The sequence below is a fragment of the Rhinatrema bivittatum genome, chromosome 1 (assembly GCF_901001135.1).
Source record: "Rhinatrema bivittatum chromosome 1, aRhiBiv1.1, whole genome shotgun sequence".
In the NCBI taxonomy this organism is placed as follows: Eukaryota; Metazoa; Chordata; class Amphibia; order Gymnophiona; family Rhinatrematidae; genus Rhinatrema; species Rhinatrema bivittatum.
Window position 1 is genome coordinate 833,693,450 of NC_042615.1, and position 24,090 is coordinate 833,717,539.

The 24,090-nt window shown below is 45.7% G+C and overlaps 1 protein-coding gene across 1 annotated transcript in view; it reads left to right on the forward strand.

The window, feature by feature from the left end:
• The first annotated feature begins 6,647 nt into the window (after positions 1 to 6,647).
• LOC115073646 overlaps positions 6,648 to 24,090 on the forward strand; it is a 71,628-nt gene continuing 54,185 nt past the window's right edge. The window contains exon 1 of the mRNA XM_029572248.1: positions 6,648 to 6,842. Coding sequence (XP_029428108.1) covers positions 6,648 to 6,842 — 195 coding nt within the window. The remainder of the gene's footprint in view (positions 6,843 to 24,090) is intronic.

Below are 24,090 nucleotides of genomic sequence, written 5' to 3' on the forward strand. Positions count from 1 at the left end.
GCTAGTTACGGAGGCCCTCAGAGGAGGGAATATGAGATATAAGTGGTTATAAGAACATAAGAAAATGCCATACTGGGTCAGATCCTGTCTCCAACAGTGGCCAATCCAGGCCATAAGAACCTGGCAAGTACCCAAAAACTAAGTCTATTTATTTATTTATTTTATTTATTTATAGATTCTTTTATACCGAGGTACGTGTGGTTATACAACTTCGGTTTACAGGGAAACAATAAATTAGCAACAGGCTTTACATATAAAAGTCTATTCCATGTAACCATTGCTAATGGCAGTGGCTATTCTCTAAGTGAACTTAATAGCAGGTAATGGACTTCTCCTTCAAGAACTTATCCAATCCTTTTTTAAACACAGCTATACTAACTGCACTAACCACATCCTCTGGCAACAAATTCCAGAGTTTAATTGTGCGTTGATTGAAAAAGAACTTTCTCCGATTAGTTTTAAATGTGCCCTATGCTAACTTCATGGAGTGCCCCCTAGTCTTTCTACTATCCGAAAGAGTAAATATCCCTTTGGATTACATTTACAATTAGTAGGGACACATAAATAGTCCACAGCCCCAATCCCAGCCAAGAAGAGCGATTTCTAAATGGCTAAGGTTGCGACAGAACTTCAGTGGCGATGTCCATGCCCAGGATGCATGAACATGAAGCCAGAGGGTGGTTTTTTAGGTTCTACTTGACTGTTTGAGTTCTTCGCTACTTTTTAAGGAAGATGTTCTTTATGGTTTCCTGCATAGATTTGTGCTTTATCAAGTTACTATCTTTACATGGTTATTTTATAAAAATATACTGAATATCCAATATGTCATGCCACTCCTGCTTATTGGTTTGCTAATGTGTTGGTGCTGGCACAAATGCTTGTTGGAAAGCATTTGGGGATGGGGTGGTAAAGGGGGAGGAGGGAGGGAAGGATAGAAGAGGGTGGGCGGTTTACAATGGGTTACTGGAGAGAGGAAGGTGGTGAATGGTGTTTGAGAGGGATGGATGGAGGAATGTGTTGGATTTTGTATGGGATAGAGGGAAGGCTATATATAGGTCAAGGGAAAAGAGGAAAGGGGGAATTGGATTCAGACAGCAACCAACAAGGACCCTGTCTTTTATGATCTTGGGAAACAAATGAGCATGGGGGTAACTTGCTGATATGGTTGTTACTATCCTTAACCAATAAGCCTTTATGCTGTTGATGTATGCTTCAATGGCAAGAGGTAACGAGGAATTGGACTCAGACAGCAACCAACAAGGGCTCTGACTTTTACTGTCTGGGAAACCAATAAGTTATGGGGGTGACCTGCATGGCGCAGCAGATACTACCATAAGCTTGCTGGGCAGACTGGCTGAACTCAATTATCAAACTCCATGTACCTCAACGAGAACTAAGGTCAGCAAATAAAGGGTTACTTTCAGTGCCTACTGGTAGATCTGCTCACCTCAGCGAAGTGAAGGACAGGGCTATTTCGATTGCAGGGCCAAAACTCTGGAACAGCCTACCACTGAAACTTGAAATACAGGATAACTTGAAGAAATTCAAGAAAGACCTAAAAACATGGTGCTTTCAGCAAGTATATGGAACCAATGCGAAAGAGGGTAATTGAGAAACTAAAGATTGACAGAGGGATTCTTATTTCTATTTTCTTAACTATATTTATTTTATTTTTAATGAGTAGATTTGAGTTATTTTGTTTTTATTTTTTATTGAATTTTATTGTATTTATTCTGTTTCTAATCGTTGTATAATGATTTTTACTATGTAAACCGTAAAGACAGAATCTTGTGTTCTGCGTAACGGTATATAAAAATTGCATAAATAAATAAATAAATACTCTCTGTTTCCTGTCTTTTAGCCAGTTTGTAATCCACGAAAGGACATCGCCACCTATCCCATGAATTTTTACTTTTCCTAGAAGCCTCTCATGAGGAACTTTGTCAAACGCCTTCTAAAAATCCAAGTACACTACATCCACAGGTTCACCTGTTTATTAAACCTTTCAAAAAACTGAAGCAGATTTGTGAGGCAAGATCTGACTTGGGTAAAGCCATGCTGACATCTCAAGAAAGATATAATTGCAATAGAGAAGGTACAGAGAAGGGCTACCAAAATGATAAGGGGAATGGAACAGCTCCCCTATGAGGAAAGACTAAAGAGGTTAGGACTTTTCAGCTTGGAGAAGAGACAGCTGAGGAGGGATATGATAGAGGTGTTTAAAATCATGAGAGGTCTAGAACGGGTAGATGTGAATCAGTTATTTACTCTTTCGGATAATAGAAAGACTAGGGGGCACTCCATGAAGTTAGCATGTGGCACATTTAAAACTGATCGGAGAAAGTTCTTTTTTACTCAACACACAATTAAACTCTGGAATTTGTTGCCAGAGGATGTGGTTAGTGCAGTTAGTATAGCTGGGTTTACAAAGGGATTGGATACGTTCTTGGAGGAGAAGTCCATTACCTACTTTTAATTAAGTTGACTTAGAAAATAGCCTCTGCTATTACTAGCAATGGTAACATGGAATAGACTTAGTTTTTGGGTACTTGCCAGGTCCATCAAGCCCAGGATGCTGGGCTTGATGGACCCTTGGTCTGACCCAGTATTGCATGTTCTTATGTTCTTATGTCAGAAAGCTCTGTTATAAAGGCTGGTAATTAGCAATCTGTTATATATAGAATAGTTGTGGGTAGATCCTTGGACCAGTGGCAGGTGACCACGCCCTCGGGGGAATCCCGAGAGGGACCAATAGTCAGGCTTGGAGTAGGAGACAGACACACACTAGTTCTTTTATTAGACAATATATTAACCACCAGAGGTGCAGTAGTGAGCTGGAAGCGCCCGGCTGGGCTGTAGTCCCTCAGGTACTGGAACAGCAATCCCAAAGCAGATGAGCTGTAGAAAAACTAAGAGAGTGAGTAGGCAAAGCATGCAGCATTCAGGAACAAGCCCTTGATGGCAACACTCACACTACTGTCTCTTGAGGCAGCCCAGGAGTTAATATGCATTAGGCCATCGAGGAGTGAGTACCCGGATCCAGGGAAACTCACTAATGTAGTAAGCAGCAATGACTTCCTTGCAGAAGTGATATTCAGGAGCAGGTCCGGGACGTGGGCCCTCGAGGAGCGAGTTCCGGTACCGGACTGTGACCTGAAAAGACAAAGAGAGAGTGAGGCCCCCGAGGAGCGGGTACCTCTAGTGAAGTCTGAGGAGGCAGAGTAGCTAGGGTTGCGAGGAGCAAATCCCATCCGCAGTGACCTGGAGGAAGCTAGGTAACCAATCCCTTGCTAACTCATCTTGTTAGCGAAAGCTGAGACCTTAAATATCTGGAGCTGATGACATCATCTCAGGGGCCGCCCCTGAGGTTCGCGCCAACGTCAGTACATCAGTCGGGCCGCGTGCGCACCCTTAGGCATCTGGTGAAGATGGCGGCTTGCAGCGTTGAGCCGGTCCGGGAATGCCAGACGAGGACGGCGGGGAGACACCGCAGCAGCTAGCCTTTCATCAACCCCGAAGGGTGTCGCCAACAAGATAAGGTGGGCAAAGCAGAGATGTCGGACAGTGATGGACACAACACATAAAAACCTTCTCCAAAACGGGAATTTCCCCAACATCTTAAGAACATAAGAACATGCCATACTGTTTCCAACAGTGGCCAATCCAGGCCATAAGAACCTGGCAAGTACCCAAAAACTAAGTCTATTCTATGTTACCATTGCTCTTCACTAAACACCAAAGGAAAGAAATCATTTAATCTTTCTATGATGGCCTTATCTTCTCTAAGTTCCTCTTTAACCCGATTATCTAATGGTCCAACTGACTCCCTCACAGGCTTTCTGCTTTGGATATATTTTTAAAAGTTTTTACTGTGAGTTTTTGCCTTTATGGCCAACTTCTTTTTAAATTCTCTCTTAGCCTGTCTTATCAATGTCTTACAATTAACTTGTATAATCACAAACACAGAAGCAACCTCCTCTCATAATTAATCACTCCAAAACATGCAAAAAAAGAGAGGGACATAGAATATATCCTATTACTACAAAATTGTTACAAAACAAGAGACAATATCATCCGCACAAGCTCCAAAAGTTATAATCTGCTGTCTCTCGCCATGCAATGGGCTGCAGGCAGTTTTCAGCCTTCTGAGCAAATCTCATATAATCATTTATTGTCTCTTGCTTAAACCATTCTAAAGATATTTTTTATTTTAATTAAAGTGCTAGAATATAGTTTATTAATGCATCTACTAATGTGAAATGTGCATAAAGCTAATAACTATGATTAAAATCGAATACTTAGCCCCAATGTTGATCACTCAAGAACCAAATTGGAAATTTCAAACTTTCTCTCAACATGGCACATGTTTCAACTGAAAACAGTCTTCTTTAGGGGAAATCCTTTTTCATGAATAAAGGCAAAATATTCTCAGATCCCGGACAATACTAAACATCTCTCAAAAGATCTTAACATGGTGTCTCAGCGGGAGAAAGTTTGAAATTTCCAATTTGGTTCTGTCAGTATAATTGTCTGCATCCCTCTGGCTATTAGTATTCATATTTGGTGCTTTCAGTGGTTAAACATGGGATATCTCCATATATGATGATAGCAAATCTAAACATCAAAATTTGTGGGAAAGGATTTGGGAGAGGAGTTGGATGAAGAGGACATTTTAGTAGATGGCAAAAAGTTCAATGTTATCTAGGATAGTGGAGAACAGTTACAAAGTTCTCCTCAGTCCTAATAGATTGCGTAAGATCTGTCCAATGCAGTTGGATGGTTGTTCACGATGATGTGGCCAAGTTTTGTCTTTTTACCATATCTGGAAGAAATGCGATATGGTTCAAATGTTTTGGAAAGAAATACACCAATCGATAGTGAAAATACTTTGAATAAAAATCGGATCCTAAATCATTTCTTCTTTCTATATTCCCTACTGATATACCTACAACGAAAGTGCGACTATTGACACAAATTATTTTTGTGGTTAAATATGATCTGGCTGCTTATTGGAAAAAAGAATATACTCCCTCAAGTCTGTCCTTAACTAAGCATCTCTGGAATTTCTTTTATATGGTGAAATTAACTGTTCTTCGTGTTGACCAACTTGATTCATTTCCGAGAGTATGGGATCCCTTCATAATATGGAGAGAGAGTATTCCTTGACTTTCCTTGTTATATTGTGGATTAGATATTGTTCTGTTCCATCTGTTCCCTGCAATGTATTACTTTTAATTCCTGTATTTTCCCTTCTTTGTAGTAGTGATAGCAAGAGATGAGCTAGGATGGGGGATGGGTGGGGTGGATGGGATTGGAGTATTAATGTCTGTACTTCAAGTAGCGGGGAGAAAGTATAAAAAAAATGTTTGAACCCTTTGTCATATTTATTGGTTGTGAGACACTCTGGTTGAATTACATTTCAACATTGTTGTATTGTAGGCTGTCGATGGTTCAGTAAAGATAAAGTTAAAAACAAAATAGCAGGAAACAATACAGAATATGCCCCAAAATTCAAAGATAATGTTATGATGTTGGGGTTGGAGAGTTGAAGCTTGCTGGGCAGACTGGATGGACCATTTTGGTCCTTTTCTGCCATCATTACTACGTTACTATGGTAGAGTAAGTTTTCAGTTCAGTGTGGAAAGAGTTTTTATCGTATGATGTAACTAATTTGCTGGGCAGACTGGATGGACCATTTTGGTCCTTTTCTGCCATCATTACTACATTACTATGTTAGAGTAAGTAGGCTGTTGATGGTTCGGTTAAACTTTGCTTCCACCTTCTTCCTCTTTCCAATTTATCATTTGTCCCGTTTCCCCCTCCCCTGTTTATTGTAATTTCCAACTTTTTCGTTAAAATGTAAACCGATATGATGTGTATTTTAATGTCGGTATATAAAAGCTGTTAACTAACTAACTAACTAACTAAATAAACTAATTTACTAGGCAAACTGGATGGACCATTTTGGTCCTTTTCCACTGTTACTATGTTAGAGTAAGTTTTCAGTTCAGTGTGGAAAGAGATTTTATCGTATGATGTAACTAATTTGCTAGGCAGACTGGATGACCATTTTGGTCCTTTTCCGCCGTTACTATGTTAGAGTAGGTTTTCAGTTCAGTATGGAAAGAGATTTTATCATATGATGTAACTAATTTGCTGGGCAGACTGGATGACCATTTTGGTCCTTTTCCGCCGTTACTATGTTAGAGTAAGTTTTCAGTTCAGTATGGAAAGAGATTTTATCATATGATGTAACTAATTTGCTGGGCAGACTGGATGACCATTTTGGTCCTTTTCCGCCATTACTATGTTAGAGTAAGTTTTCAGTTCAGTATGGAAAGAGATTTTATCATATGATGTAACTAATTTGCTGGGCAGACTGGATGACCATTTTGGTCCTTTTCCGCCATTACTATGTTAGAGTAAGTTTTCAGTTCAGAGTGGGAAGAAATTTTATAGCGTGATGTAACTCATTTGAGAAGGGGAGAGAAAGCGCCATGCTGATCACTTTCATTCTTTCTTGTGTTTTAAAAGGAAAGCTGGAAGAAGACCGGGAAAGAGAAAAAGAGGAGAAAAGGCAGAGAGAGGCGGAAGAGGCAAGGAGACAGCAGGAAGAAGAAAGGAGGCAGCAGGAAGAAGCAAGGAGGATGCATGAGCAGTTAGAAAAAGAGCTGAGGCTTCAGCAGGAAATGGCGCGAGAAGGCCAAGCTATGGAGGAAAACCTTTCCAGGCTGGCAGAACAGATGAAGCAACGGCAGAGAGGTCTCGAGAGGCACCACCAGTACTCAGAGGAGCTGCAGTATCAACGGGAAGGTGATGACGCTGCCATCATGGCAGCCGAGGTACTGTATCCCCTTTGTATATTTGTTACACGTATCTCAAATATGGTTCTATTTTCTTAATTTTACTATAAAGATTGTTGCATGTATTTCAATAATAGTTCTTTAAGTATTTTATTGTAAAGCTTGTTGCTGCATTATGGTTCCTTGTAAACCAAGGTGATGTTCTGAACATGCCGCGGTATATAAAAATCTCTAAATAAATAAAAGTCAGCCTGCGATATTGCAGTAACTGAGATTTCAAGGATTCCCTCCACTGCCTTCAGCTATTTCAGTGTTGATCCAGTAAAAGACGTAGGTTTTCCTGCTACCAGTCTGGCCTAATCCTGTTATTAAGGATCAGAACCAGGTGCATACAAACAAGGACCCCCACACCCCCCAAGAGAAACACTTCCTGTAGAGTAAAAATAACTCAGACCTCTTCGGCGGAAGCAGAAAAGGATTCTTGGGATTCTGGGACAGAAAAGCAAAAAACATTATGCAGTCCATTTTCAGCCACTGTGTGGCTCAGCTAGTGAGCTGGATAAATATACCCGGCTATCTTAAACTTAGCTAGTTATGTCTAACTGGCTAACTTAAGAAGGACAGCCCTACGGCCCAGCCAGAAATAGCCACATACGTTAAGCGACTAACTCCAGATATCAGAGTTAGTTGCTTAAGTTATGCAGCTTACTCCGCCCCGCCTCAGGATGTCCCCTTTAGTCCAGCAAAATTCTATCTGCCTAAACTATTTAAATTGATAACTTTACGTTATCCATCTAAATGGCTTTTAAATATGGACCTCGTCCTCTATATGCACAGTCACATGGGTCTGTACAGGTGATTGTGCGGGGGTGAGTGTATATAATAAGCAGGGAGGATGATGGAGGTGCAGACTCACGAGCTCAGGTTACATTACATCAGGGGCCGCATGCAGGGATCCTGTACTTGGGATTCTGGAATATAAAAGCATTAAACATTAGGGGTGTGCATTCGTTTTGAACGCATATGTAAAACGCAACTTTTTTTTTTTTTAAACTTAAAAAAGTGATGATGCGCAACGCATCGCGATTTTCAACTTATTCAACATAGCTATGTTGAATACGTTGAACCTAAATAAACACTTAAACCCCCACCCTCCTGACCCCCCCAAGACTTACCAAAACTCCCTGGTGGTCCAGAGGGGAGTCAGGAAGCCATCCCTGTATTCCTTTGCGAGGAGCACGTGACGTCGGCGTCATGTCGGAGTGACGCGGACGTCACGTGCTTCTCCGCGCCTCTGCTCCCGGACCCCCGCTGGACCCAACAGGAACTTTTGGCCAGCTTGGGGGGATCAGGAGGGGGTCCGGGAGCGGAGGCGCGAAGAAGCACGTGACGTCCGCGTCACTCTGACGTGACGCCGACGTCACGTGCTCCTCGCAAATGAATACAGGAATGGCTTCCTGACTCCCCGCTGGACCACCAGGAAGTTTTGGTAAGTCTTGGGGGGGGGGGGGGGATTAAGGAGGGTGAGGGGTTTAAATTTTTATTTAGGGAACCGGTGAACGTATAGACAGACCCTCAACTTATGGAATTCTCCATATGTCCATATTGAACGAAATCGACCCTCAACTTCAACTTATCAACTTATCAACGCAAACTTTTTGTCTGCACATCCCTATTAAACATTATATGCACAGTCACATGGGTCTGTACAGGTGATTGTGCGGGGGTGAGTGTATATAATAAGCAGGGAGGATGATGGAGGTGCAGACTCATGAGCTCAGGTTACATTACATCAGGGGTAGCAGCAGGGATCCTGTACTTGGGATTCTGGAATATAAAAGCATTAAACATTGTATGCACAGTCACATGGGTCTGTACAGGTGATTGTGCAGGGGTGACTGTATAATAAGCAGGAGGATGATGGAGATGCAGATTCATGAGCTCAGGTTACATTACATCAGGGGTAGCAGCAGGGATCCTGTACTTGGGATTCTGGAATATAAAAGCATTAAACATTGTATGCACAGTCACATGGGTCTGTACAGGTGATTGTGCAGGGGTGACTGTATAATAAGCAGGAGGATGATGGAGATGCAGATTCATGAGCTCAGGTTACATTACATCAGGGGTAGCAGCAGGGATCCTGTACTTGGGATTCTGGAATATAAAAGCATTAAACATCGTATGCACAGTCACATGGGTCTGTACAGGTGATTCTGTATATAATAAGAAGGGAGGATGCAAGAGAAAACTGGACTGGTGCAGAGTAGGGACAACTCCGTAGAACCCCCAGTTCCTGAAATCTTTCTTTCTTCCTGCTTCTATTTTCTTCCCACAGATCCTCCAACACACGCCCCTAATCCCTGATCCTTCCTCATCTTTCCAGCCCTTCCTCAATCCCAGAACCTCCCTCCCTCTCTGACCCTTCTCTCCTCTTCCTCCATTCTGGATTCCTGATTCTCCTCTTCTTATCACTTCCATCCACAGTTCGCTCTCCTCACTCTCTATCCACCCTCTCCCATCCCCAGTCCTTTCACCACCCCTTTCCTGATCCTCCTCCATCTGCTCTCCCTCTTTCTTTCTCCTCTTCCCAGGATCTTCTCCCTGTGCACTTGAGATCTCTTTTTGTTCACCTAATAAAAACAGAATAAATTATACAGACAAAAGCAAGGCTGGACATTAAATCCCTCCTTTGTTTTGTCAGTAATAGATTACTGTAATGCCCTTTATATATAGGGCTTCTGAAATGTTATTTGTCTTCATTACTGCTTAGTAGCTGGGAGTTCGTTCAGAGAGCATAGTACGCCTATATTTCAGGGACTTCATTGGCTGCCTATTGAGCATAGAATTAAATTTAAAATATTTACTATGATTCTTCAACACACTTTGATCATCCTCTTATATCACAAACACTGATATTTCCAGTTTGGATATAAGACAGCAAAAAGTTTAACAACACTAATTAAGACTGTGGAGAGATCGAGGTTTATTCCGGTGATGCAGGATGACCAGGGAATGAGAAATAGTTCTAATAAACCAATTTTAGATATTTTACATCGTTTTAAGAACGATTAAGAACATATTTAACTAATAGATCATAAATTTCATTTTTTAGTTCCTTCAGTACCCTAGGATGCATACCCATCCGGTCCAGCTGATTTACTACTCTTTAGTTTGTCAATCTGGACTACTACATCTTCCAGGTTCACAGTGATTTGGTTCGGTTCGTCTGACTCATCACCCCTGAAAACCATCTCCGGAACTGGTATCTCCCCAATATCCTCATTAGTAAACACGGAAGCAAAGAATTCATTTAAACTTTCTGCAATGGCCTTATCTTCCCTAAGAGCCCCTTTAACCCCTCACAGGTTTTTTGCTTCGGATATATTTTAAAAAGTTTTTATTAAGAGTTTTTGCCTCTATGGCCAACTTCATTTCAAATTCTCTCTTCGCCTGTCTTATCAATGTTTTACACTTAACTTGGCAATGCTTATGTTTTATCCTATTTTCTTCAGATGGATCCTTCTTCCAATTTTTTAAACAATGTCCAAGCCTGTTGAACACTTTTAACCTTTGCAGCTCCACCTTTCAGTTTTTTTCTAACTATTTTCCTCATTTTATCAAAGTTTCTGTTTTGAAAGTTTAGTGTTAGAGCTGCAGATTTACTTATTTATTTATTTAAAACTTTTTTATACTGACATTCATGAAATAATCATATCATATCGGTTTACATAGAACCGGGGTATGCTAATAATCCAGTTATTAGTCTAAATTTAAAACATAAGAACATAAGAACATGCCATACTGGGTCAGACCAAGGGTCCATCAAGCCCAGCATCCTGTTTCCAACAGTGGCCAATCCAGGCCATAAGAACCTGGCAAGTACCCAAAAACTAAGTCTATTCCATGTAACCATTGCTAATGGCAGTGGCTATTCTCTAAGGGGTAGATTTTAAAAGAAGCGCGATCAGCCTACTTTTGCTTGCGCATCAGACTCAAGCAAAAGTACGCTGGATTTTAGTAGATACGCGCGGAGCCACGCGTATCCACTAAAATCCTGGATCGGCACGCGCAAGGCTATCGATTTTGTATAGCCTGCGCGCGCCGAGCCGCGCTGCCTCCCCCCGTTCCCTCCAAGGCCGCTCCGAAATCGGTCCGGAACCCCCGCTGAACGACCTCCTGCAGTCGATCTCCTGCCGGCGCCATTTTCCGTACGGAAAACGATTCGCGGCAAGAAATCGCTCCCGGAACCCCGCTGGACTCCCAGGACTCCCAGGAACTTTTGGCCAGTTTGGGGGGGCCTCCTGACCCCCACAAGACTTGCCAAAAGTCCAGCGGGGGTCCGGAACGACCTCCTGCGGCGAATCATTTTTGGTCTATGGCTGCCGCCATTTTGCGGCGGCCATTTTGCAAAATGGCGCCGGCTGAAGACAACAGGATTCAATTGAGGGGGCCGTTCCGGACCGCCGCCGTTCTGGACCACCGCTGGATCCCCAGGTAATTTAAAGCATTTGGGGGGGGGTTCGGGAGGGTGGGGGATTTAATTTAAAGGGTCGGGGTGGGTTTTAGGGGGTCGGCTCACGATTTTAACGATTTTCACGATAGTTTACACACCCAAACGGCAACAATACGATTCCCTCCCCCTCCCAGCCGAAATCGATCGTTAAGACGATCGAGGACACGATTCACATCTCTAACGTTTGGTTGTTTTCTGGTTGGGGCTCTTATACAAAGGTGACAGAGCAATGTGGAATTGCTCTTCTGTTATTATTTGAAGTATCGTGTATGGCATTTGAAACTATACACATGTATTTTCTGAATTGTCGCCATCTTTTAATGACATCTGTTGTTCTCTTGCTTGATTATAATAAAAAAGATTTTAAAATCTTGACCTTAGTACACCAAGCAATATATGGAGTTCATAAAATCTGCTGCCTTTATACCTGCTCAGGCGGGCTTTACGCTCAAGGGGACAATGGCTATTGAGTGTCCCTGCTGCTTCCTCTTCAAGGCTGCAACCTGCTGGCGCTCGCTTTTCCCCAAGTGTCTTCTGTCCTCTGGAACAATCTCCCTGGGAATCTGCAGTCACAAGCGATTCTATGTGTTTTAGGAGGTCCTTAAAGGCACACTTATACAGTAAGGCTTTTAGCTGTTACTTTTAGTGTTTTTCTATCCTGTTTTCATGATGGTGCTATTTTATTGGTTTTTATCTTTATGTATTAATGAAGATATTTATCGTTATGCACAGCTGTGTGATTTTTTTTTTTTTGGCAAAATAGTTTTTATTGAGTCAAGAGCAACGATCAGGCCACAAAACAAACAAAACAGTTCCACTCCAGCCTTAGAGGTACAAGGGAAAATACCAAGCATAATCAAACACCTCTCAAAACAACATTTTCCCAGGAATTGTAAACAGTTTACAAACATTAACGTACCGACCGCTGACCCGTGACCCCTATTGTCTTTTCCCTTATTTTTCCCACCACAGACCCCGAATCAGCAATAGCGAAACCCCCCTCCCCCCTGAACAAAGCCCGCCGTGTAGAGCTTACTCTGCTCCCTACATGACTCCTCCCACCTAGCCCCCCTTCCCATCCATCTCCACCCCATACACACAGTTACCCACCCATCCCCACCCCCCCCCCTTCCGACCCAAGGTCCATGGATTAGATTAAGTCCAATCGTTAGAATATCCAGAGGTGAGCAAGTTAGCTTGAGCCCCGCCGGGGAGTCCATGAAAAAAAACTTGCCAACAGTCTTCATATGTCTGGTCCCGCGTGCGGTGCCCCGAAATGCAATCCAAACGCTCCATCTGCAGCTCAAAAGTCATCCTGGCAGACCAGGCCTCATCAGTAGGCTTACCCTGTGGTTCCACCCATACCGAAAGTATAGTCCTGCATGCCAACAACATCGCCAGCCTTGCAAACCTAGCTTTACCAAGTGGGCAGGGATTCACAGCATACAATGGGTGGGTAATCAACGCCCGTCCTTCACAACGGCCGTGCAGTCCAGTGCATTGAAAAATAGTCTGCAGCACCCGGGTCCAGAAGGGAGCAACCGTAGAACAAAGGAGAAGCCTGTGAATCAAGCCCCCCTCCTCCCCCCCACATTTGATACAGAGTGGGGTATCAGTGAGTCCCATCCGGAACCTCTTGACATCGTCGTAATAGGACAAATGCATTATACGATACTGTAGCTCCCTCAGCCCCAGGTCCGGATTGCGAGTATGCAGAGTCCGAAACCCATATTTCAGTTGCTCAGAAGTCACTGGGCTATGTAGAACCGATGTCCACCGGGAAGCCAAGACAGTTAGGTGATCCAGCCTTTTGTAATCCATACACAAGCGTTTCCAGCACTTTATCGAGTTAGTCACACTAATAGCGTCTGATATGGTAGTGGCAAAAAGGGATTCCGCAGCCACGTCGTCCGTGGACCAACGAAAAGTCTGAGTGTAATGACGTGCCTGCAGATACCCAAAATAATGCTTAGGAGACAGTTGGTGTGCTCCAGCCAAAGTTTGGAAGTCCAAGAGCTCATGCGTGCCTGAATCAAACAGGTGATATAGGTATTCCACGCCCCTTGAGGCCCAGAACTGAAAAATGCCACGGCAATCCCGCCCAGGGCGAAAATCCAAATTGCCCAGAAGCAGGGTCAAGAGCGAGGAAAGGCCTTTCAACCCAGACAATTGACGCAACCAACGCCAGGCCTTAATACATGGGGACAGCAGACATCTCGGGTATTGCAACGCTTGCAGTTTCTTCGCATCCACCTGAATGAGGGAAAGAGGCAACCAGGGAGCAGACATACTAGACAGCAACCCCTCTTCGCAATAACAGTACTTCCCCCTAAGCCATTCCCCCACGAACCTCAGCTGGCAAGCAGCGTTGTAAAGTCGAAAATCAGGCACTCCATACCCCCCCGCCTCCCGGGTCTGTTGCAAAACCGTATATTTTATCCGTGCACGTTTTCCCTTCCATAAGAACCGTGACAAACCCCCATGTAACCTCCGCACATCTCGAACCGTCAGCCATCAGGGGAGCATGTGGAGTAGATATAGAAGTTTAGGAACCAATATCATTTTAAGCAGTGTACACCTTCCGAAAAAACTCAGTGGGAGGAGGGTCCATGCCTGCAACTGCATTAAGATGGCATTTATTTTTTCCGCTATATTTAAATCATACAGAAGTCGCAGGTCCCGCGGGACCCACACCCCCAAATAGCGCAGCTTCCCGGGTGCCCACGTAAAGGGGAAAGGGGGTTGCCACCCATCTTGAAGCCCCGGTGTCAGGGCTAAGGCTTCAGATTTGGAGTAATTAATTTTTAACCCCGCAATGTCCCAAAAGTGGTCAAAAATGGTAATAATTACCGGCACACTTTGCCGTGGTCTCCCAACGAACAGCAGTATATCATCGGCAAATAAAGCCGTCTTAACCGAGTGACCACCCACACTGAGCCCCCAGAAACCCCTCTCCTCCCGTAACCGTAGCGCTAGGGGTTCTACTGCTAGAACAAAAAGTAGAGGGGACATTGGACATCCCTGCCGCACCCCACAGTGTAACCCAATAGGCTCGGTGAGGACCCCATTTAGCAAAAGCCGGGCACTAGGCGAACTGTATAAAGCCCGAAGCCAAAATGGGATTCAGCCGTGCCGCGAGCACTGCTGCCAAAATCTTTATGTCAACATTTAACAAAGAAATAGGCCGATACGAGCCCACTTCAGCAAGGTCTTTGCCCTTTTCGGGCAAAACCACAGTAACCGACTGATTCATCCCCGCCGGCAAAACCTGAGTGTTTACCACTTCATTGAAAAATTTAGACAGCGGAGCCAGGAAGTGGAATGTGAGCAGTTTATAATATTCCGCTCCCAGCCCATCTGGTCCCGCGGCCTTCCCCAATTTCAAACCTTGAATTACCGAATATACTTCCTGGTCTATAATGGGTTGGTTTAACAGCCGTTGCTGTGCGGAAGACAGCCGGGGCCACTGTATATGTTGAAAAAACTGAGCGGTGGTTTCAACATTTTGATCTTTTTGTCCATAGAGTTCCTTATAATATTCCCGAAACCTACTCTCAATCTCCTCCTGAGAGGTCACATATTGCCCCCCACGAGCCTTAAGCCTAACAATAATTGTCTTCTGACTACGTGGCCGTATCAAGTGCGCCATCATTTTACTAGGCCTATTCCCTTGTTTATACAGTTGGTATTTATAGTAGCGTAGGGACTTGGAGGCCCTTTGATATAGCTGAGTGTTCAGCGCCTCTCTAACCTGCTCAACCCGAGCTTTACTCACTGGGGACAAGTCATGCATATGCTGCCGCTGGGCACTCTTAAGTTCCGCCGTAAGGCGTAGAATCTCTGCATTCCGTTGTCGGTTAACCTTAGCAGTATAGGCAATAACATGGCCTCTCATGACCGCTTTCCCCGCCTCCCAAAACAATGTGGGGGAGACACCAGGGGTGTCATTAAATCTCGCATACTCTTTCCAGCTAGCTTGTAAATGCTCACGGAACGCAGTATCGTGGTATAGGTCAGGTCGCATGCGCCACGAAAAAGCCCCCGTTGTCTCCCACCGAAAGCCACCTGCAGGTGTATTGGGGCATGGTCTGACACATCAATGGCCCCTATGGTGGCCCCTTCCACCGTCGGGAAAAGCGCGTCAGCTACTAAAAAATAATCTAAACGCGAATAAGATTTTTGTGGGTTGGAGTAAAAAGTATAATCCTGCTCCATGGGGTGTAGTACCCGCCAAACATCTAGCAATTGAAGCTCCTGACATAAAAAGGGGATCCCCTGAGTCCCATCCAGCGTTGCGACCCGTCTAGAGGGATTACAGTCGAGTTGTTTGTCTGCAACAACATTAAAGTCCCCCCCCACAATAAGAGTATAGCCCGACAGAGCACTCAGCAGCTTCACCAGCTGAGAAAAAAAAGCATGAGAGTAGACATTTGGCGCATATATGTTGCAAAACGCGAGCCGTTGTTGGTGAAGAGTACCAGCCACTATCACATATCGCCCCTCCCGGTCATGGTAAGTTTTGGTCATCTGAAAAGCTAACTGCTTGTGCATGAGAATGGCAACGCCTCTCTTTCGTGTGGAATAGGAGGAGGACCAGCATTGCCCCACCCACTCCCTCCTCAACTTCCCATGTTCAGCCTCACTTAAGTGTGTTTCCTGAAGAAATACCACCTGGGACTTGGTTCTCTGAAACATCGTGAGCAATTTTTTTCGCTTAATGGGCGAGTGGATTCCATCTACATTTAAAGAAGATACTTTAACCCGCTCCATGACGGTCAAGGTATATATAGAGCCACATGGCCTCTACCACAGCCTCATTACTCTCGTCCTGAACGGGTCCGGGGCCTCCCAGCCTAAACCCCAAACGCCTCCGCACATACAGAAAAACATCCTGTTCCATGAACTCCAGCCCAAAAGTCCAAAACTGTTTCCCCTCCCCCGTACCCCAATCCCTCCAACCTGCCCGACTCTCCCCCCCCCCCACCCCCACCAACCCCTCATCCAGACCAGCATCCATACAACCCCATACAGTCCACCCAGCCCCAAGAAGCCCGGGACCTCTCGCCCCTCTCGTCCCCCCTCTGGGCGCGCCAAGGTCCCCTTCTCTCCAGCCCCCTCCCCCTTATTCTCCCTCCAACATGCCAAACTGTGTAACCAACATGCATGAAACAGTAACCAGTATCTTGTGCCCCTCACTATACAGACACATAGCTAAACAACCAATCTGAACAGAATAGAACCGTTGTCAAATCGCTGACGGTAATACAGTGCTTCCGCCGCTGAATTCCCCAAGGTCCAGAGACCATGAGGGCCAAACGTCCACGTGTTTCTCGATTCCGCCAGCATTAAGCTCCAGATGTAACCTCAAAAATTGCAAAAGGATTACAAAAAGGTGACTCCAAGATCAAAACAGTAATCATTCTGCAGCTGCCTGTGGCAATGTAGCAAGAAAAGCCGTCGCCTCCGCCTTGGTGTGGAGGAAAAGCACTTTGTTGTCATGCTGCACCCGCAATTTTGCAGGATACAGAAGGGCGAAGCGAATGCCTCGCTTGTGCAATTCTGTACAGGACGGCGTCATCTCTTTTCGAAGCGTCGCTGTAGCGGCCGAAAAATCGTTAAAGAGCAGCACTCGGTGCGTTTGGTATTCTACTGAGGGGGCCTTCCGAAACGCCCGGAGCAGCTGCACCTTGTGCGCCCAGTTGAGAATACGAGCCATCACCGGACGGGGTCTCTCCTGGGGCGCTCGGGGGGGGGGCCAATACGATGAATCCGCTCACAGCGCAGGTGATCCCCTGTGTATTGCAGACCCAAACGCTCCGGCAGCCATGTCTCCACAAAGTGCACTAAATCTTGTTCTGTAAGTGCTTCAGGCAATCCAATGATTTTAAGATTATTTCTGCGACATCTATCCTCCTGGTCTTCTAATTTAGCCAGCAAAGTGGCCTGGGAGGCCTGTAGCTCTGCCACCCTTCTCTCCGCCTCCGCCAATCTGTCCCCTTGGTCTGAAATGGCCTATTCAGCACCCTCCAGCCGTCGGGTCTGCCCCTCCAAGGTCTCCCGGATGCCATCCATAGAAGTTTGAATTTTTAACAGGCTCACCTCCAGCGCCGCCGTCACGCTGCCTGTAATCTGTCGAATGACATCCTCCGAGATGGTAGCTTGGACCTTGGGGCTTTCTGCTGCGGCCGCCATTTTAGCTGTACGGGGATGCAGAGTAGAGGCCGTTCGTTGGCTGCGTTGTCGCATCCCCTGCCCTCACGAGCTCAGATTTGTGGTGCCCCGAGCTCAGGAAAAGAATAGGAGCTCATGGGAGGGAACCAGCACCACCGGCAGGAATCCGTCGCTGGTAAACGCCGCGATCTCGGCGGACCACGTGGTCGGGGCTGTGGCCTGCTTCGCCCGTCTCCCGCTGTAAGGGACGCCCTCACAAAAAAAAACACACTCGCGCCCCAGAGCGCTCCCTCCTGCACCTCCAGATCCTGGCTGCTCCCAGACACAGTTTGGCAAATTTTCGCCGCGTTTGTCTCACATTTAAACGCCGCGATCTCGAAGGACCACGTGATCGGGGCTGCGGCCTGTTTCGCCCGTCTCCGCTGTAAGGTGCGCCCGCGCAAAAAAAAAACAATTCGCGCTCCAGAGCGCTCCCTCAGGCACCCCCAGATCCCGGCTGCTCCTAGACACAGTTTGGCGAATTTTCGCCGCGTTTGCCTCACATTTTTAGCACGTTAAGGGGGAGAGGGCTGCGGAGCTTTTCCTTATTGCCTCGCTCCGGCTGACGTCATCACCGGAAGTCAGCTGTGTGATTTTAAATATGTTGTCATCACCTCAAACAGATTGTTCGGTGAGATAGCAGGCTATACATTTTTACATAAAGAAACAAATAAATACAATTTTTATACTATAATAGAGAAGATGAAAGTGTTTGCCAATGTGCTTCAGAACTTTCTAATTCTTGCTGCATAATCAACTCCAGAGCTTCTGCGGGACACTGTGCAGCTCTGCCTGAGACCTGTTGTCCATCTTCTAGGATGGCAAGACCACCCACAGTGCCTAGGATTAAGAGAAACCTAAATCTATCACTGAAAGGAGAGGGTAAAAGATAGCAAGTGGGAGAGAGAGTAGAAAAGGGGAAAAGAGAGGGAGAGAGGGGGAAAGAAGAAGAGGAAGAGAGGCATGCTGGAATGACCCCCATGCAGGCAATGGTCACAGTTATCTCTTTCCACAACTTCTCCTTTGCTGGCATGGGCCTTTGATGGTTTCTTACCCTAGGCATGGTGAGTTGTGCTGCAGGAGCTACTCTACACACCGGTTCTCAACCCAGTCATTGGGACACACCGAGCCAGTCATGTTTGCAGGATATCCTCAATGAATATGTATGAAATAGATTTGCGTACAATTGAGGTAGTGCCTGCAAATCTCTCTCGCGCATATTCATTGTGGATATCCTGAAAACCTAAAAAACAAAGAGGTAGGCAATCTATATTGGCCGTCAGGTAAACAAAAAGGAATAGATGCCTTAATCTTTTCCAAATATTTATTAGAGTGGAGACGTATTCTTAAAATGCCCAACTCAGGCCGAGTTTGGCAGCTCAACAGCCGCTGCCTCAGGGGCTTGAATAATCAAGAATCTCAGGTGAATTAAAACCTTCAAAGGAAAGTCACTATGAACCCACACTGAAAGATAACTAGTGAAACGCCGTCATGTATTCAGTCCCTACTCGCAGTGACTTTGAACAATCTAGCTGTACTCCTTTACTTCAGGTAACACAAAACAATATTATTCACCTTACTTCAGTTTGGCGCAAACCTTTACTCTTTGGAGGTCTTTGTAATTGGTAGCTCTCTTTCACTCTCTACTTCCTGGGGCCTTATCAAACTCTCTCTGCCCTGCTAACTTAACACCTGGCTAAAGGGAACTCCCCTGGACCAGAATCCCTTGCAGTGTTGATTCTTAAGGACTGGGCCAGCTCCCTATGTGGTCCTTTAAGGTGGTTAGAGAGAGTTTCTTATCGACTTCTTCACATACCCTCCCCTTCAGCTCATCCTTGTCAAGCATCTAGTCATGTCTGGGCTAACTCCTGGCTCAGCCTGAAGAGCACCCCCTTTTGGGCAGACGACTCCAGTTATCCATGAGCTGACCCCATGGGATTGAAAACTGGGGACAATTTTGTCCTAGGATTATTGGATATGGGGAGTTTCATGAAAGATACCCACTTCCATCATGGCCTATCCTGCTGGATTTGTTAACAGGATCTGACTGGTTAGATATTTCTGTTTGTCCCCGTCTATACATGCCAGTGTTTCTTTCCTCTTGTGGTTGATATGCTTCTCCTGAAGCAAGTCCTCACGAATGAGAGTCTTGCCACACCCCGAATTAACCAGCACTTGGGTGGGCACCATCTAATTTGACTTGATTATAAAGTCCTTAAACTTTGCATGAAGAGTGCCCCATTCACGCTCCCAGTCATTATTTTCATTCTGAGGCCCTAGCCCCAACTCAGGTTCTCTTCCATGTTGCTCTGCAACTTTGTGTTTGAGCTCCATACCTTTACACCAGGGATATCCCTCCTCTATGTGTTTCTCCACCAAATAGAACAAACAAGTCTGTGGAGTAGGTCACCCCCTGCACGGCCCCCTCCCTTCCAAGGGCTCCCCCTCATCGGCCCATCAATATGGGCATTGCTCTTCATTATGACCATTCTCCGTGCAAAGGGCACAGAGGGCAGAGGCATTCATCCCCCCATTCCTGGGCTGCTCCAGCCTCTCTACAGTTCCCTTTTTCCTTTGACTTGAGAATCACCCCTGTTTAGCAGACTTGCTTTTTCTCCTATGTATTTCACCTTCTAATGTCAGCTGGGCCATTAGGTTGATGGCCATATTTCCGCTTCCCTCATAGTGACAGGCCCTTGCCAAGAGACTTCTCTGACCACAGTTAAAGCATGTGGAAGGGACTGGGCCCTGGGTTCTAGGCCTGAAAGAAGAAGTAATTACCTCAGACAAACGCTGCTGGGGAGTTTCATTCTCTGTGCTACGCCAGAAGGGTTGCATAGGTTGCCTTTCTAGCCTCCTTAGACTGTGGGGCATTAATTGTGCCTGATGGAAGCCTTCCACCATTTCTAGGGTTCTTTTCAATGTGAGACCTGTGTGACAGCAGACCCAGTACCACATGGGGCAATCAAGCCCATCCAGGAACTGCTCCAGAAGCACCTGTTGGGCTACTTCTAGTACGGTCTTTGCTTCTGGTTGCAACCATTTCCAGCCGGCATATTTTGGGCTGTGAAAGAGATTTTGGGGGCTCTCCCTGAGCTGCAGGGCACCCTGATGGAACTGCTGCTGGTACTTTTCTGAGGTATTCCCAGCTCTCTCCAGTATAGCGGCCTTGACATCTGCATAGGTGGCCCTCTCATTCCAGCTGGCTGCTTGGAAAGCTACATGACTTCTGACCATGAGCAAGTTTGCCAGGTAGGTTGTCCAACTCATTTCAAAGGTTTTAGGAAGACCACTGGCGATGTGAGGCATTGGGGTTGCCTGTGGTATCCTGTTCAGAGCAGGCAGCACAGCCTCCGCTATCTGAAGTAATACTGTGTGCTGCTGCGTCACCTGCTCTTGTAACAGCTACTGCTGGACTGGTTAATTTGTATTTGCAGGGCATTCTCTAATTACTGCTGGCCAGAAGCAAGGACCTAGATCATCTGCTAAATTCTGTTGTTCTTGTGCTGACCCAGTTACTACCTGTCCGGGAACAGGAGAACCTGCTGGCCTATCCAGCCCTTACTCACTCTTTGACCCCCTGACCAGCCAGGTGGGAATAGCCCCCTTGTCCTGTGCACAAAGCAGGGTTGGAACCGAGCTAGGAAAGAAATCCACTGCAGAGCTTTCTTTCTTCTTCTTGTGGCCTGCAGCCTCTGTCTGTTTTTTTAACCTTATTTGCTCTTCCCTTGTAGAAGCCCCTTCTTCTTTCCCAACCTATTTCTTTAGGCAGGTTACACACACACAATCAGCTTTTCACTTTCCTCCGGAGGCTTTGGGTATTCTCTCTTTCCCAGGGGTAAGAAAAAAAAATCCCATGAAGGACACCATATGTGGCAGCTTGAGTGGTGAGTGGCTGGCTGAGAGCCAGAGAAACAACAGAAAGGCTCTGGCTGTGGCTCAAGTGTGATTTATTCACAGTGGGATTAATTTCAAACAATCTGGCTGCACGCCTTCACATAAGAACATAAGAAATTGCATTGCTGGGTCAGAGCAAGGGTCCATCAAGCTCAGCATCCTGTTTCCAACAGTGGCCAAACCAGGCCATAAGAGCCTGGCAAGTACCCAAAAACTAAGAAGAGCCCATGCTACTGATGCAATTAATAGCAGTGGCTATTCCCTAAGTAAACTTGATTAATAGCAGTTAATGGACTTCTCCTTCAAGAACTTATCCAAACCGTTTTTGAACCCAGCTACACTAACTGCTCTAACCACATCCTCTGGCAACAAATTCCAGAGCTTTATTGTGCGTTGAGTGAAAAAGAATTTTCTCCGATTAGTCTTAAATGTGCTACTTGCTAACTTCATGGAATGCCCCCTAGTCCTTCTATTATTCAAAAGTGAAAATAACCAAGTCACATCTACTCGTTCAAGACCTCTCATAATCTTAAAGACCTCTATCATATCCCCCCTCAGCCGTCTCTTCTCCAAGCTGAAAAGTCCTAACCTCTTCAGCCTTTCCTCATAGGGAACCTGTTCCATCCCCTTTATCATTTTGGTAGGCCTTCTCTGTACCTTCTCCATCGCAATTATATCTTTTTTGAGATGCGGCGACCAGAATTGTACACAGTATTCAAGGTGCGGTCTCACCATGGAGCGATACAGAGGCATTATGACATTTTCCCTTCTATTAACCATTCCCTTCCTAATAATTCCCAACATTTTGTTTGCTTTTTTGACTGCTGCAGCACACTGAGCCGACGATTTTAAAGTATTATCCACTATGATGCCTAGATCTTTTTCCTGGGTGGTAGCTCCTAATATGGAACCTAACATCGTGTAACTACAGCAAGGGTTATTTTTCCATTATTGTTGTGTGCAGATAGCACACAACAATATTGCTCACCTTACTTCAGGTATGGTGCAAACCTTTATTCTTGGGGTGTCCTTGTAATCTTTATTTATTTAGACAGTTTATAAACTGTCATTCCATGTATAGATCACAATAGTTTACAAAGTGACATTCATAGGTATAACTCAACAAACAAACAATGATTGGTTACAGGGGTGGTAATCATAGGCAGGCATTAATATCTATCAAGTGAAATTATCTAGTAGTTATTAATAATTGATCTAGTACAAGGTAATGAGTGTTGCAGTCTAGGAAGCTGCAGTCCTGGTGTGGACCCTTGAGCCGAACTACCCTGGGTAGAGTAGCTCGGGAGGCGGAGCCTCAGGCACAGATCTTCACCCGGGAACCGGGAACCCCCCAGGAGGAGCCTGTAGGGTCCCAGAACCTTGGGACTTAGGAGTACAGTCTCAGTCTCTATGGAAAGGCCTGGGTAAAGGTAAATCACAGAGTCCAGAAGCAGGGAGCAGGTAGGCCCAGCGAGAGCGGGGCAGACAGGTAACGGGATTAGAGTCTGTATAGTCTCGTAGGATGTGACCTGCAGAAGGCAGGACCGGAGCCAGTAGCGTGTAGAGGCCCAGACCTGGCAGAGAGTAGAAGGAGACAAACCCCAAGACAGACTGGCAGTCAGTGGAGGCAGTCCTGGGAGCAGGCCGGGGTCAGAGGCTGGCGGCAAGCAGGAGCAGAGTCGGGCACAAGCTGAAGTCAATGGCGGGCTGCAGGCAGAGACGGAGTCGGGTACACGCTGAGGTCAGTGGCAGGCGGCAGGCAGAAGCGGAGTCAGGAACGAGCAGAGGTCAAAGGCAGGCGGCAGGCAGAAGCGGAGTCAGGAACGAGCAGAGGTCAATGGCAGGCGGCAGGCAGAAGCGGAGTCAGGAACGAGCAGAGGTCAACCGGGAAGCAGTACAGCAGAAGTGCAACTAAGAACTACAAGCAGTAGCGACCCTCGTTGCAAGGCAATGAGAAGACCGATGAACGCCGGTTAAATCAGGCTTGGGGCGTGACGTTGTTAACCCAGGCGGGGCCAGACTTCCGGTGAGCGTGCGTCCATAAAGCGCGTCCTTGCGCACATGCGGGGCCGCAGAGAGATGGCCCAGCAATGGCGGACGCCCCAAAGACCCAGCAGAGCCGCGGGAGCGGCGTTCCCGGCATCGGAGGTGAGCCTTGAATACAGCAATTAGGGGGGAAGCGGTGGAGACCGCAACAATGAGTATAGAAAATTAAAATTATGGTCTCCCTCACAAGCATTCAATATATTTATATTATTTATTAAAATAAAAATTAAATAGTGGTAAACTTGTGCTGCTCGCTGCCTTTTGGTGCAACTTCCACATCAACGAGTTCTGGATGGAGAGAAAAGCAAAGCTTCTTCCCTTTAGTCAGCTCCAGCCTTTCCTCTCCCTCTTTTATCTTCTCCAACTCTTTTTCACTTTTTCCTCTTCTGCCTTCTCATCCTTCTCCCTGCCCTGCAATAACTCAATGTGGTAATCTTTCACCAATGTTCAACAAGTAGCTTTGAAGACCAGGACTTTACACCAGGCCAACAGAACTAGCATTTATGGGGCTACTGCACCACTGAGGCTTGGTCAGTCTACATGGGTTTTAAAATTCTACCATTGTAATAGCTAAGCACTAGAAATAAGCGTTAGTGTGGAAAAATTATAAAACAAAAA